At 32.2% G+C, this 17,690-nt stretch overlaps 1 protein-coding gene across 4 annotated transcripts in view; it reads right to left on the reverse strand.

Annotated features, from left to right (window-relative positions):
* Nucleotides 1-1,637: 1,637 nt before the first annotated feature.
* Nucleotides 1,638-17,690, reverse strand: part of MS3_00006603 (uncharacterized protein) — a gene marked incomplete at its 3' end in the record, with an annotated part of 44,787 nt that continues 28,734 nt past the window's right edge. Inside the window, exons 17-18 of one of the 4 annotated variants that reach the window (XM_051214764.1) lie at nt 16,713-16,875; nt 1,638-1,858 (exon numbers count right to left, since the gene is read on the reverse strand). Coding sequence is in view for 2 of the 4 variants with exons in the window: in XM_051214765.1 (XP_051067952.1) it covers nt 16,838-16,875 (38 nt within the window). Of the gene's footprint in view, nt 1,859-16,270; nt 16,876-17,690 lie in introns of those variants that run through there. The other 3 variants (XM_051214765.1, XM_051214766.1, XM_035734172.2) reach the window with 3 other exon arrangements.

Genomic DNA, 17,690 nt, shown 5'->3' on the forward strand with positions numbered 1-17,690 from the left:
TCGGCAACACATACTGAATAATATAATACACTAGTCATTGTTATTGAGGTTAAGTCAAGGCTAAGTCATCTAGACTAAGAATTATATTTTGAGATGTGTTTCGAGGAGGGCAGATCGTGAGAACAACAGAGTTCTGAATGCGCCACAGTATTAAACCCAGATAGCACCTTACCATTTGCTGCGGATTCAAAATTGAAATCAAAATAAATTCCTCCACACATAACAGTATTACGTTTTAAATTACATATTTAGCAGCATTAGGTCTCATAATAATCTCCCACTGATATCACAATTGATTGATCACTGGATGGTGATCAATCTCATGCTTGTCTAGTCCTTATTAGTGCAGATCGAATGCTATCGATCATGTTGCAATGTGGCCACCAGTCTAGGTGACTCGACACTGCGGGCACTATGTATCACCAGCCAGTGATCAATCAATTGTGATTACATCTCAGTCCTACAGGAGGTTAGTCACGGCTCGGATAGCTCAGTGGTAACGTCTCTGACTGTGAAGCTGGGTGACACGAGATCGAATCCGCCAGGGAGCACCAGTTCCCTCAAGATTACAGGTACACCTTGCTGACGAGTGCCAAGTAGCACGAAACCCGGGTCCAGGGTTTCCTGTTGACTACCTCCAACCACCATCTAATCTCCCACTGATATATTAGTTAAACTCATGAGTAAAGAATTACATCACTTTAAGACCATTTGAATACAGAAAATATTTACAAACTGCGAAGAAATTGCAGATATCTTTCGTATACACTTTAAAGAACAAAAGACATAAGTCACTACATTTTACTTCACCACATGTGGCTTGAAGAGTGTTGGACAAGGAGCAGTTTAATTTAGCAACTTGATATAGACGACCGAGTGAATAATTAAGCCATCTAAGTAGGGGATTTCTTATCCCATAACATGAAAGTTTACTTATAGAAGCTCGTCGTCAACCATACAAAGGCTTTGAAAATGTCAAGATACGTGTCTAAAATAAGATGTCCCAAGCTACTTTACATCACATAATAACAGAAATAAAAATTATTAGTCATCGGACTTCAACTTAATAATTTAATGGCATCATAAGAATAGTCCTTGTATTTTTTGAAAGCCTGTCGTTGGGTAGTCCAAATGTGTATGCAATGGCCTCTCAGTATTAGTCGATTTTCAATACTCCTTCAATCAATATCTTTTTAACACTGAGTTTTATCTTCAAATTTTACTAGCTGATGCTAGCTACTGATAAATGTGATGGTCTGCCATCACAGTGATCACTTCTGCAACTTTTGAACCAAAAACAAAAAGCTTCTTCAACTCTTAACCCTAACTACTCAAAAATACAAATCCTTCAAGTAGGATTTACTTTTGGTAAAGCCACCATAAAATATAAATTACATTTGAGTTAACTTAGCTGTAAACGGTTTGAATTCAGTGATTTTTCGATAAAGAATTTACAAACTGAATAATTTTCGTTTGAAAGCAAAATCACACTGAACTAATATAACTGAACATTTTGCTGAGTATAATTTAAGCAAATGAAAAATCTTAATAAAATAATCAACATAAAATAATGATTTGTAGTAAACGAGAACACCAGTGGGGACAACCAAATATATTTAAATACAAAATTACACAACGTCTTAGTAAAATCTGAAAATTATACAGTAAATACTTCATTTGCAAAATGTTAATCAATCGTCTCAGACTTCATTGTTCCTTCGTCTCCACAGCAATCATTCTCTGTTCTCGTTCTTCTTTCTTCAATCTTCTTATCCTTCTGCCTCTAGAGTTTTCAGTTCCGATTGACATCAGTAGAACACACTGAGTAATAATTACACTGAATCGACATGAAAATCACCTGCATAAAAATTATATTTAAAACTCGATATACCATCCCATTCTAACAGTGTAGGATCCGAATTGTATTATACCATATTATGATTAAATTGAATAATTCCATGGCGCAACAAATGAATGTCAAAACAATAATTTTATAATAATACTGACTAACACCTATTCTATACACTTTCCATCTGTGTACTTTCATTTGTCAGATATTTACCATGCAAAATGTTGTCATTGTTATTTTATCTACAATATTGCTCTGCAACCTACAATCATTCATGACAATCAGATAAGTGAATATTTACTGTTCTAGATTTGCCTACTACAATGTTTCTATGTCATTATATCATAGAAAATCATTGTTCGCTTACTTTCAATACAAAACATAGTAGCTTTATTGTCAGTTGATTGCAAATTTTTGCAGAACCTCCTTCTAACTGTTAGTGAGTCGGTAGACTAACAAAAACAAATTTTCATCTATACTATTTTAATCGCTTTATAGACTTTTATTTGACAATGGCGTATTGACAATGCACTTGTTCATTGGAACAAAATAGAATTTTATTTCTCAGGTATAATTATCAACTATTATATTAACACTAGATTACAAAATGTAATTTGAAAAGCACAGTTATTCTTTAATTCATATATATATATATATATATATATATATATATATCGCGAGAGGGATCGTGGGCGCGCACTAATGAGGAGTCCTATAGTAGGACGAAACGTCCGTCCAGTGCTTCCAGATTTTCAATAGTGGTCTAACATTAATCGATTCATAATCTCAATCAAAAATGGAATTAATTGAATCCAATCACATCAATTATATTCCTATGTCATATTTACATGAGATAATTACAATTGTTTTTTATTTAATCATTCAAACCTACAGTTACAAGTAAATGTTACAATTTTCACTAATGTCTCATACCAATTTTAAATAACCATTAACTACTAACAAATTAGAACAGTAATAAGCTCTATTTATGAAAAAAATAGAGTAGGAACACACCAAGTTCAAAATGTTATTTGTTTTCTTTCAAATTTTGACAGAAATTACGTTATTGATACACACTAGATAATATGCGGCTAGTCAAGCCTGAAAATGAAAATCATAGGGTCATTTTCTACTTTTAAAATTTATTTCAATTTAAAAGATACCATTCCGAAATATTGCAAATTTTAGAAAACGTTAATGTATTCTTGTCACGATGATGCTAATTGTGGAAGTTGTTAGAATGAGGGTTAGGGGAGATCGTAGTGACTTTAATAGTTGAATTCATAAGTCGATGTGAGCTAGACCATCATTAAAAACCTAGAAAAACTGGACGTCCGTTTAGTCCTAGCATTGGACTCCTCGACAGTACGCATCCACTGGTCACGGCTTCTTACTAGGACTCTAGGAAATCTATCTTAAAGCCAGTCGTTAGTGAGCACATGATCATTGTCGGAATTTACAAGTCAGTCTAAGCTAAACCAACTCTGAAGAATCTCATACCAGGAAGAAACGACTGTTCATTGTTTTCAGGGTTTCAGTTGTGGTTTAGCTTACATCGACTTATAAATTTAACCATAAAAAAGGATTATAAAAGTGTTGATTATATTGATTACATGTTCATCAGTTAGGGTGAAAAATATTTAAAAATCTATGACTAATTTACTAATGAATTTTTACTCTTCAAATAAACATCATAAATGAGTTAAAACACTCATTTGATAAAGTAATCACTTGTTAATCTCCTTCATAGACAATGATAATAGTTAAAAGAAACAGTTTAAGAAAATTAGTTTAATCTTAAAACCTAATTAAATGTAAGAACTAAACTATCAAAATCCCTCCTTTGATAGATGTTAGTGAATTAATCCAACTAAATTCCATGATAAAATAATAATTTAAAATGTGCACTGGACTAAACAAATCAGCAACCAATATCAATGCTTTCTGTAATATTCTATATATCACAGAATTATAGAATAAGGTAACATCAAGTAGATATTATTATGTATATAACAAGAACTATAAATGGTGTATGCTCAAAAATATGTAACAACCATGAATAAATGACAATGGAAATCATTTTTTGCAACACAACACTAAATTATATTCTGATGATGATTAAGTAGTTTGTGCTGACTGACTTAATTACAAAGTAAATGATCCAATAAAACTATTCGTGCCACATAGCAACATGATACATAGAACATTCTAGCTTATGACTAATAGACAAAAATAATGATTTCTCGTTTATCTACTTCTATCAATAATAACATTTAGTTAATATATTGTTAAATGATATTAATAAATAAAATACCATACTTAAATATCATTATTATTTATAGATCATTGAATTGAACTACAGTTCCTAAAATCGATCAATTTATTTTAACGTTTTTTATTTACACGACTATCCCTCTCGCAAGATTCGAACCCAGGACATATCGGTCTCGTGCGCGAACGCTTCAACTCTAGACTACTGAGTCGACATCCAACGGTGTTAATGTCTAACATCAACGAATCCAAGAAATTGAGCGAATATTTTCCATTGTACTGAGGTAGATACCTGTCTCTACCTGATATGGATTAACCCTACTGAACACGGCTTCTCATTGGAACCCCGAGAATCCCCTCACGAATCTAGTCACTGATGAACACTTGGCAATTAATTATTGGATAGTATTCGCTTTTTTAACTTAATACTAATGAATATTTGTGTGATAAAGTGAAGGAGAACAGCAATGAAGACAACTAAATTAACTTGAATATAAAAAAAATACAGAATGTCCTAGTAAAATCTGGGAATTATACAATAAATACTTCATTTGCAAAATGTCAATCAATCATCTCAGACTTCACTGTTCCTTCATTTCCACACCAATCATTCATTTTTCTCATTCACTTTACTTTGATCTCCTTAACCTTCTGCCTTCGGGCATTTCACTTTCTATCGATGATACATACTATTTATATCTATCAACATCAGTAGTACACAATATACAATAATAAATTATTATTTTTACTATTCTACTATTTAACTCCGCCTGTATCCATTTTAGAGTTACTGCCGGTCCCAAGCCCGGGTAAAGAAGGAGGGTTGAGCATGGAGTTAGCGACCCCATCCCGTAAAAACTAACTTGCTCAAAAAAACGCTAACCAGTAAGTATCCTACTATTTAAAGTTAATGAAGAGAATTACCTTGAAACATGTAAATAAACAATCAACAAATACTTTTAGTTTTTATTTCAATAAATTCACTTCAAACTATCATGATTTTATAATAAAAAAATTTTAAGTTATTTAACCATGATACATTGAAATAATACCATTTTATTAGATGCGTTTTGTGAATATTATAGTAATTTCAATGGTTAAGATCATAAGTGCTCACGCGCGAAACCAGTAGATCCTGGGTTCGAATCTCGCAGGGGGGGCGAGGTCGTGGACACGCATTGCTGAGGAGTACCACAATAGGACGAAACGGCCATCCAATGCTTCCAGGTTTTCCATAGTGATCTAGCTGCAACTGACTCATGATCTTAACCATTGAATTCATACTATTTTGTTAAGTGAATAAAATCTTATTTATCTTTAATAAGAAATCATTTGCGTGACTACAAATAGAATAAATAAAAATTAATTAGTTTAATGAAAAACACGCATCATATTTCATTCTATCAATTTCAGTTTATTTTCATATAAGGATCTAGAAAGTAAATTACCTTTTAAGTAAATCAACATTGAAATTAGAATATTTAATTATATCATTTACTTGTTTATTTATTAATACATTAATAAAACAACATAATTCAATTATCTGAGAAAAATGAGAACAACAAATAAATAAATAAACATTCAATTATCAATTAAAAATCAATTAATTTATCCTAAAGGTCAAATAAATATTTTTTCTAATAATAACAATTATTCACTAATCATTATTACAATTAGAATTAAGCGCTTTAATCATTGAATTTATTTGTGATTATTTTAAACAAACTAATGCTTATAACATATAATATGATATCACTTTTATTTTAAAAGTGAATATAAAATTCAAATGATCATTATATAATGAAACTGGTATGTAAATCTAAATATTGCATGTATGGATAGATTGTTTCCGTTCAATTTCTTTCATTTTTTTCTTTTGTTTGAAGATGATGATGAACATTTTAAATTAGTGACATTGTACAATGTAAATACAAATAATATAATTTGAATAGTTCATAATTCTTGTTTTTTTTCAGGAAATTAACTTTCAAACTATGTAATTTCATGCAATTTATCATCAAATTGATATGTTTGCCATTATGAATTGAAGCCAAATTAAGAAAATGTCAAATGTGAGGTAATTCAATAAAGTTTATGACTATAAAAATATTTCACAGATTGAAATCATGAGTCAATTGAAGCTAGACTACCATAGAAAACCTGGAAGCACTGGACGGCCGTTTCGTCCTAGTATGGGACTCCTCAGCAGTGCGCATCCACAATCCCGCGCCCCGCGAGATTCGAACCCGGGAGCTATCAGTCTCGTGCCAGGCGCTTAACCAACTAGACCACTGAGCCGGTACCCAATGGTGTTAATGTCTGACTTCAATTCAATTGACTCATGATTTCATTCTGTGAAAGTTCTAAAATCTCCACAAACCCCTTCTGATATAAAAATGTTCTCAATCATTCCACTATATGAGGTATAGGTTATTTATTTAGATATTAACACCGCTATATGCTGACTCAGTGGTTAAGCATTCATACAAAATTGAACGTTCTAAGTTCAAGTCCCGAAAACTAGATCATCTATGTGCACTAATGAGGAGTTTCCTACTAAAAACGGCCGTCCAGTACTTCTAGGTTTTCAGTGATGATTTAACTTTGATGGACTCATGATTTGAACTTTGAAAAAACTACAATCTCTACATATCTCCATACTAATAAATTTTTTTTTCTATGATTAATAAAATATTTTAGAATTAGAAATAACCATCATATTTTCTATGAATAATATAGTCACTTTTAATGAAACTATAATCATTATCGGTTAACAATAATGATATCATTAGATTAATGTATCTTTTTTAAACCATTAAATAGATGATTTTGATTCACTCTGCATTGATCACATTAAACAATATGAAAGAACAATGATTTTAATTTAGTTTTATCATATTGTCCATGTTACAACACACTAATAATCACATATACGCATAGAAAACGATTTGCAAATACATTTGAAAGAGAAAACAGTTTAATTTTTTTAGAAAACTCTTCTTTCAATAAAAAAAATAACCTCAATATTTAATGTTGATAATACTTTTATGCATAAAGATATAGGGATGATAAATGCCTCAATAGTAGTCAAAATTGTCATTATTATTATCATTATTATTAGTATTAGTATTATTACTATTATTATTTATATACCTGTCGTGATTATAAAATAACCTGTAACAATGAATTATTCCAGGGTTCATTATCAATTTGATCAGGATGATATCGTTCGAGGTGAAATGATTTTTTTACCAATTGATGAATGGATTTTTATATTTACTGGGATATAAATTAATTACTAACTGACCTATGGCCCAGTTTGTTCATATTTATGTAATCAAATCACTAATATAAAAGTTACTCTATTCAATTTATTTTAAGTTTAAAATGAATTGTTATCAAATGGGTTTTGTGGAGATTGTAGTAATTTCAATGGTTAAGATCATGAATCAGTTGAAGCTAGACCACCATGGAAAACCTGGAAGCACTGGACGGCCGTTTCGTCCTATTGTGGGACTCCTCAGCCGTGCGCGCCCACGACCTTTCCCTCCTACGAGATTCGAACCCAGGACCTTCCACTGTGGTCTAGCTTCAAATGACTCATGATCTTAACCATTGAAATTACTACAATCTCCACAAAATCCATCTGATATTAATCAACATATGCTCACTAGTTACTGGCTTCGCGAGGTATATCCTGGAGTTCTAGTGAGAAGTAGTGACCAGTGGAGTTCAACCAGGTCCGTCGTGAGATAGTCACTCACTGAAGACAATGGTGTATGTCAATCAATTTCGTGGATTAGTTAAAGTTAGACATTAACTACGTTGGATGCCGGCCCAGTGGTCTAGCAGTTAAGTGCTCGCGCGCGAAACCAGTCGGTCCTGGGTTCGAACCTCGCAGGGGGGCAAGGTCGAGGATGCGCAATGCTGAGGAGTCCCACAATAGGACGAAACGGCCTTCCAGTGCTTCCAGGTTTTCCATGGTGGTCTAGCTTCAACTGACTCATGATCTTAACCATTAAAATGAACTGTAACATTAATTCATGATAACCGGAGGACAAAGTAGCAGAGATTAATTGATTATGTTATTATTTACAGTTGATTATTGTAAATGGATTCTATATAAATCTGTATAGTTTCAAATCACTTTGAAAGCAATGAAATACATGTTTTTATATGCTAAATATTACTGAGATTCATAGGCAGAATAGAATGAATGTCCAGTGATCTTTCGACAAGTCTTTGAACTTATCTCGACTAATAATGAAGGTTATCATTAAACGAATAGCGGTTAAAGTAAAGCTGTTACGTTTAGTTAATCGAAATAACTGGCATGATTAATGAACTAACTGACACAAAACTAGGGTGCATTAAATTTAAACGTAGATGCACGGTAACATTGCGTTCTCTGAGCTGGATAGTTTGATTGTCAAGCTTTCATAGTCATTCTAGACAATATTATCAGCAATTACTTCGAAACAAATGGGTTGTTAGGAACTTTTCATATTTGAACAACAGCTAGTTCCATTGAACTGCAATTAAAATAGTGGTTTTCCATAATTATATAGCAACAAAGGATCTAATACCTTCAAAATCCTCACCCGTAGTTGCAAATATTCTTCATCATTAGAAAACCCAGTTATATTTTCAAATCAATTGAAACCTATTTTCATTGTACTTGTATAAGTTATGATTATTCAGTATCAAGACGAAATACTTATAGTCTTTAGTGCAATGGGTTATACTTCTGACCTTTGTATTTCGCATCCCAAAACTTCAGTCATTGAGAAATTTTCCTCAGAAAAATTCATTGAAATATGGACTTGGAATATTTAGTGATTTCGAACAATCTGTTATCACTTTTGCTGCAACTAAACGAACAATATATAAATTGATATAGGTCCGTTGAAAAGAATTGTTATAGGTAGATATTTTAGTCAAAAGTATTCTGATTTGGATTTCGCCAAAACGTATATACTGTGGTTCTTATAACTTTTCAAGTAATTTAAATAAAATTTTCTTGTACAATCTGAAGGATTACCACATTTCTTGTTGTATTACCATCAAATATGTGTTAATGTTGGGAGATGTAGATAAAATTAGGTATAGTAGCTTGGATAATTGGTTCAAGATAATGAAGTTTCCTTTTCTATTGAGAGATAGTGACAGAGAAAATTGGTAAAAAAAACTCTCTTCCAGAACCTAAAATTCAACGAAGATATAGCTAGTGATGAATTACGGGGTAGACTGACTAAAACAGAGAGTGATCTTTGATGAGGCTCAGCTTGGTCTATTGTTTTCTAGCTCACCTATGCTCGTCACTCAACCAAAGTATGAGTTACTTGGTTTTGTCACATTCACATGTCAAGAATTTGGCTGCTCCTTCACTTATAACTTTATGGGACGTACAACCAGAAAAGTAAACCAATGAGCTAGTAAACACCTCACTTCATGGTTGAAAGAGAGTAAAACCAAAATAACATACTGCTCCGTTCTACCACACTTGGTTGATAGTGGTCACGTACTGGATAGGAATAAATTATTCAGGGTAATTTATCGTACACCTACTATTTTTCTTTATATAATTTGATCTCGCATCTTATATTCAGCAAGTGCTGTTGCGATTCAAGCTAAGCACTCGAATCTTTGCAGTATGGGAACACTCTTATCTCTTTTTCAAGCCAATTAAACTTAACAAACGATTTTACTGATTATGATTTTCCATACCCTTTGTTCATTTATCGTAATTATCCCCATTTTTCAAATATATTCTTCACCTTTTATACCTGAATACTTCTAATTAGGTAATTACATTGGATTTCATTGTCTATTTTTCGAAGTCTTTAACTTACATCCAATTATGAAGCAATGATTCTTGACTATTTGCACCATCACTGATGAGAAAGGGGCATGGCTATTTCAACATTACTTTCTGTATCACTCAGTTTCGGTAGTATAGCATAGTTTTATTGTGATCGTGGAAAAGGTTTATAGCTCAGGTGGATGATTTTGATGGAGTTTGGTTCTCTGAGCTGGATGGTTTGGTCATGGAGCTTTCATCGTTCCTCTGAACGACATCATCAGCACAAACTTCAAGTAGAAGTGTGATGTTCGAATTTCTCCACATATGGCTAGCATCTTGTCCTATAGACCTTGATGTTGTTTCGTTCTTGTTGACCTCGAACCTGTTGTTGTTTACTTCTTTATTTTGGTTGTATCTCCCATTGGTTTGATCTTTGGTCCTATGCTTGTCTATAATTTTTCTGATTGGTTGATAAATTGGTTCTATTTCAATGTGCTTGTTGACTGCTGATTGACCCGAATGCCATGCTTTTAATAATTCTCTAGTGTTTTTAGAATCACTTCTATCCAAGATCTCCACTTTTTTTCAGTGGAATGTGTATCCACAGTTGTCTACATGGATTGATATAAGTGAAGATATGTCATGGCATTTGACCGATAACTGATGTTCATGCAGGCGAAGAGGATGAATGCGTCCGCTTTGTCCGATGTAGTGTTCTTCGCAATCAACCAATCAGAAAAATCATGGACAAATATAGGACCAAGAATCAGATCAAAGGGACATACAATCAAAATAAAAAGGTAGAAAATGACAGGTCAACAATAACCAATAAAGATCGAGGTGTACACGACAAGTTGTAAGCCACTTGTGGAAAAATTCGAACATTTCACTTCTACTTGAAGTTTGTGCTGATGATGTCGTTCGGAGGAACGATGAAAGCTCCACGACCAAACCGTCCAGTTCAGAGAACAAAACTCCATCAAAACTATTTCATTGTGCATTTGTTTAATTACATTGTGAATTGTACTAATTACATTTGTATGATTAATTTGTTCATAAATTTCTTTACATCTATACTTCACTATGCGTTGTATTCAACTTGAATAATAGGACGAAATGTTATTTATTAAACATGTTACTTTAACATGCTCACCTATATTAGTGTTGTAAGTAGAGAATACTGTTTATTTTGTTTTCTTATATTTTTCATTGTAATCTCCTACTTTTCTAAAATTGTTTTTACAGAAGAAAAAGAACTCTATTAGTTTCTTTTTCAAATATACAAAAAACACTACACAAAAGTTATTTTAACCAGTGACATATTTCTGTAGATTAAATAGGTAAACAAATTCAATAGATAGGTAACTGGCTATCTACCTCAAGCTTCAACTACTTTTCCTTTCTTGGACTACAGTTACATTATTTTCTTGTACCTAATGTTCACTTACCTATGTTTGTGTGTGCTATTTCATGTATTGATTGAAAATTCTGCTTAACTAACAACAAGCATCTAATTTATACGTTATTTATTTGTCATTTGTTAGATTATCCCAATGAAAGCTGAAAGCTAATGGTTAAATATTCTACGTTTTATCCTCAACATTTACCATGGGATTTTTAAATATTGCATATTACTAAACTTCAAATATACGCCGAAGGACCTGAACATAATATTTTAATACCATACAAATTTAGGTGAGATAACAGATAAATCAATTTCAAAGTAGTACAATTTTTGTAAAACTTTGAACACCATAATGTAGTGCCTCTTCTTTAAATTTCATGAGCTAACTGATACTAGTCATAGGGACTTGATAATCATATCTATATTAACTGCTGGTATTCACAGCTTACCTAGAACTTTAATAGAACTATCCAACCTTAGAATGAAATTCATAAAGTCCCAATTTTGTCTCCTTTGTCTATGTTTATACCATTGGATAACTAGATGTAATTTCATCGAACAGTCTTGTATATATATAGCCTAACAATAATATATGATGAAAATTCAGACGACAAATCATTTTCATGGAAGAAATCAAAAGTCAACAATCTCCACAATCCTATGCTGATAATTATCATGTGTTCACTAGTGACTAGCTTCAAGATGGATTTCCTGGAGTCCTAGTGAGAAGCCGTGACCAGTGGAGTTCAACCGTGTCTGATGTGAGGCAGTTATTCACTGAAGACAATGAATGAAAGGTTGTACAAGATCATGGACTGGTTAAAGTTAACACCGTTGGATGTCGACTTAGTGGTCTAGAAGTTAAGAGTTAGCAAGTAAGGCTAAAGGTAATGGGTTCGAGTCTCAGGTGTGGGATTGTGGGTGCGCACTGTTGAAGAGTTTCATACTAAGACGAAACGGCCGTCCAGGGCTTTCAGGTTCTTAATGCTGATTAACATTGATCCATTTATAATGTCAATCGAAATCAAGGAGGACAACAAGAAACCGTTATTATGAGAATTAGTACAACAGTAGGAAAGCTATCCAAATATTTCTCAACGTTTCGTTCATTTTTTTAATTCAGAAGTTCCAGCAATATGATATATTATAAACTCATACTTATTTTAAAAAAATCATTGAGGGCTGACTAAAAATAGAGGAAAAGATATAGACAAATAGTAAGTACATGATGAATTAGTAAGTTGAATCAAAATGAGATGAATGGATAAATAACTACTATCATATTAATACATAACTCGACTTCATGGATAATGGTTATAGCAATAGGTTAGTAGCTAACTGGACTCATAATCTTTGCATGTAACGCATTGGTGTTTGGAACAATTTGTATTGTATTCGAATCGTGATGGGAACATTAACACTAGGATATAAGTACGTGGAGCTGATGAGTACTGATAGATATTCATCGATCAATTTGCATTGTAATCAATTAACAAGATACGCTTATACTCTATATGGCATATACAGTTGTTAGTGGGTTGAAGATAACCATCAGGATTAAACACGTATCACATTGATTTAACACTTAGTAATCAATCAACTTAAAAATTTCACTTTCATATCAAGTGGTTTATTATTTAGTGTTTGATTTTTGAATACTTTCATATCATTTCAATATTGGTAGCTACTATACGCTTTAAATCACACTATTTACCTATTAGGCTATCAAGAAACTGAGAACGTAAACGATTGCAATATCACCGTCCAATGTCGTAATCTTAACTGTAAGAAATTGCGAAATAAAGAAAGAAATGTATGATTTCCAAAGAAAGAAAGAAGCTGACGATAAACAAATCATTGAAGGATGATGGATGGATAAACTTTATTAAACAGATCAAAAAACGGTCCAAATGTAAAATCTTTCATTCAGGTCACAAAATAAAGTTAGAAAAGCAGTGAAGATTTGGGCGGACGTTTCACGCCTGTGTGTGAATTCTGGGTAACCCATGGAATCCAAATGTGTTGAGAGGGCAAAAGACGCCTACAAAATATAATAAGAAACGATCATACACTATCGCGGATTGGTTAATAAAAGGCTTGTACACCACTAGATCCTGACTCAATGATTTAAATGTTAAAAAATCGTGTGAAAGAACGAAGGTGCTAGAATCGACTCCAGGGTGCAAGATTGCGGATGCACATTATAGACGAGTCCTGTAACAGGATGCAACAGCACACAGTGCTTCCAAGTTTTCACTGTTTATCTAATTTAGATCGGTTAGTAAACTCAACCATCTCCACAAACCCATAATGATAATTATAAAATATTTGCAGATGAATGATATTGAGCATGGACAGGCTTTTTCCCGTTTAAATAAGTCCTGGAAATAAAAGCTGTGAGATAATTGACACTCGTCGACAGGGTGCATCTCCAAACTACAAGGAACTGATGCTAAGAATGAGGTATGAATATTGTCTTACTCAGTGTTACAGCAATTGTACTACTTTTGTACTTGATAAATTTAGTAATACTGTCTACGATTTTAAGCTGGACAATGGTTTTTTTCACCTTATAGAAGTAATTGCACAAAAAGCGAGTGATTTCACATGTCTTTGGGAGCACGCTTGATTCATTACATGAACCTTCAATGTACTTTTAAAAAATAAATAACACGTGATAGTGTACTGATGCCATGACCAATCCAACATGTTTTACTTAGCAATACAATTGTGACCTCGTTAGTATTCCTCTCATTCTCTTGGCGAATTTCAAGTATAATGGCAGTTATTTGACTAGTTCCAGTCCTAGCTCACATCAAATTTCTCGTTCAGTTAATTCATTAAAATAAATCATATATGAAGAAAAGCCACATTATCGTATGATATTCTGTATTCTATCGGCTGAGGTCAGCTAAATACAATCATATTGCTAAGTAAAACATGTTGGATTGGTCATGGCATCAGTACACTATCACGTGTTATTTATTTTTTAAAAGTACATTGAAGGTTCATGTAATGAATCAAGCGTGCTCCCAAAGACATGTGAAATCACTCGCTTTTTGTGCAATTACTTCTATAAGGTGAAAAACCATTGTCCAGCTTAAAATCGTAGACAGTATTACTAAATTTATCAAGTACAAAAGTAGTACAATTGCTGTAACACTGAGTAAGACAATATTCATACCTCATTCTTAGCATCAGTTCCTTGTAGTTTGGAGATGCACCCTGTCGACGAGTGTCAATTATCTCACAGCTTTTATTTCCAGGACTTATTTAAACGGGAAAAAGCCTGTCCATGCTCAATATCATTCATCTGCAAATATTTTATAATTATCATTATGGGTTTGTGGAGATGGTTGAGTTTACTAACCGATCTAAATTAGATAAACAGTGAAAACTTGGAAGCACTGTGTGCTGTTGCATCCTGTTACAGGACTCGTCTATAATGTGCATCCGCAATCTTGCACCCTGGAGTCGATTCTAGCACCTTCGTTCTCTCATACGAATGTTCAACTCTTATGTAATTGAATGCTACAATTCGGTTCATGACATATTGCCTTATTCTCTATGATTACATTGCAGAAATAAAATATCTTATCTTTCTCCCTATTCACTAAATGCTTGAAGATAATTATAATTTAAGAGCGAGTAGTATGCGATTAGATATTTTATTGAATCCATCTTTCCAGCGTATAATCCAAGTGAATTTATAATTGTGCTTGTTTATCGACAAATTTCATCATGCATTTAAGTGATATTAAAAATAATAGTATGAGTTGTAGTTCTAGTAGATGCAATTCTCAAAGCAGTAAAAATATAGTTAGAAGGAGTTTCATGGTACAACATATCGAAAGAATGTCGTTATCCTTAGTTACTGACAAACTGGAAGTGATTTTTTTTCTTAAAGTATTTGTCATTAGTGGATTAACAAGTACTACACATGAATACAATTTTTTTTATTGAGATTATGAACCGATTGATGTTAGACCACCATTGAAAACCTGGAAGCACTGGACGGCCGTAGGACTCCACAATAGGGCGAAACGGCCACCCAGTGCTTCCAGGTTTTCAATGGTGGTCTAACATCAATCGATTCATGATCTTAACCAAAAATATAATAATCTCCACAACCCCATACTGATAATATAACTTTTGTTTATTCTTTTGGTTTGTTATGGACACAAAACCTTATCTGATTCTAATATCTTATATTCTTATCTTTTGACTTCATTAAAAGCAGTATAAAATATCCTTGACAAGTTGATCTAGTAATTTTTATAATTAAATGTGAAACTTCACAACTGAAAGATGAATTCACTCTACATTAATACCAATCACCTAACTTTAAATTCATACAAAGCTTTTAATGCGAACTATTGTTTTTCTGATACAGCAAATTTAAAGAGTTTTCAAAACGAACTTCTGAAGTCATATCAATTGTATAAAATAGATTTCACAACCACACTCACGTTTTCATTATCTTAAAGAGTTGTCAGAATTTTAATGATGAACTGAGTGATGATTCGAACACCGTAACTAATTCCTGTCAGTATAAACTAATAAGATGAAACTCACGGAGATTATATCCTGCGAATCCATGAATCGGTACTTATCTAAGAGCGTTACATTTACTAATTGTATAAGTCATGTTTATTACTATACACATTTCACTGTCATTTTACAATATATTGTATTGTATTATTTTGAACGAAAGGCAATTCTTACTCTGAACTCGATAAGCTTTGTTAAATAGTCATCTGATTTATATATATCATAGAATTGGGTTTATATTTCTCGAATTCACCTTAATCATAGTATGATTGACATTTCAACAAATCAAAGATAATTGACGACCCGGTCTGTTAAATACATTAATCAGTAGTCTTATCAATTTCTGTCTTATATTTTCATGCAATCATATTAAATCAAAAAGACTTATGGAACACTTGTTAGGGGTAAATGTTTCATTTGATGGGATATTGATAAACGTTCATAAAGAAAGCTGAATATGTATGCTTTTTATGGTGTATATTGGATAAATTTTTCTTATAAATCTAATTTATTGTTAAAATGAACATTCATAAGGAATTAAGAAGTAATAAATGAGGAGCCTGATTGAAATTAAAGCTGAATTATTAATTACACAAACATACATAATCATTAGTTGTATATATTCATGCATTATGGTGAATGAGTGAGAGAGTGAATAGGTAGGTAGAAAAGCATACAAATATGCCTGTATAGATGTTATGATCAAATTAGAAAAAAGCAAAGAAGATAAAAAAACAGAAAGCCATATCTTTTGGTCTACTTTTGTTTCACATAAAACTTCATTAGATTAGAATTCATGGAATTATGAAAACTGCAAAAATTGGTTAATTTACCGAGTTAATAAGAAAACTTTATCTCTCAAGATTCAACATAGAAAGAAAGAATATGGAAAAAGATTCTCCAGAAAAAAAAAGACATTTCTTTTTTTTCAAGGACAATGTCTAATTTCATGTTTCTTTTACTTGGAAGGACCAGCCAAAACTTTCTTGATTAATTCTGTAGGCAAAATAAAAATGAAAAATCGATCAGTTCTGTAAGGGAATATCTTAGTTATTAGTCAACAGAGTATATTTCATATATATATTCTTAAAATACAACTTGTAAAATGATGAAACTTGGGGTTTATAATTCATTTCTTAGGTGGAACATTCAATGTCATTTACGTTTAACAAATAATAAATCAATGTGAACAACTTTCCGCTGATTCACTATCATCTCTTAACAAATGATAGTTAGTGATGAAAAAGAAAATAGTGCTTGTTTCGTGGAGATAGAATTCTTGTAACCATATTAAACATTTATAAACGACGATACCATAATATAGCAAAAGTAAGAATGAAAACTTGTGGAAACTGCTAGAAGTATGTACTATAACACTAAACATCTGGTCAATGAATATCAGGAAGTAAATCGATTGTAAAGCATTTTCTAAATAACTCGAAGATTGTATGCATGATCCTTGTATAGATAGATGGTAATCTGCATTAATAAGAAAGTTAATATTCTCAATAATAGCTTGCTGTCCCTTAATCATGCTATCAATGACTTATGTTATTGATGAAAGTTATAGACTGAGCCATGACAGATCTAATTTTCGAAAAATACAATCGCTTGACTTTGTGTAACTCAAACGTTAAACTTAGTAATTACGTCGTTTAAAACCAAATTCTCATACGCCAATTTTTAGCATGATTCCTGTAACACAAACTTTGATAGAACTGTATATGAGTAACTCGAAATAGGACATATTAAAAATTAGTATCTTATAAATGAATCTTGAAACCAAATATACCAAAGGGACAACTTATACT

The sequence above is a fragment of the Schistosoma haematobium genome, chromosome 2 (genome assembly GCF_000699445.3).
Source record: "Schistosoma haematobium chromosome 2, whole genome shotgun sequence".
NCBI classification, from domain to species: Eukaryota; Metazoa; Platyhelminthes; class Trematoda; order Strigeidida; family Schistosomatidae; genus Schistosoma; species Schistosoma haematobium.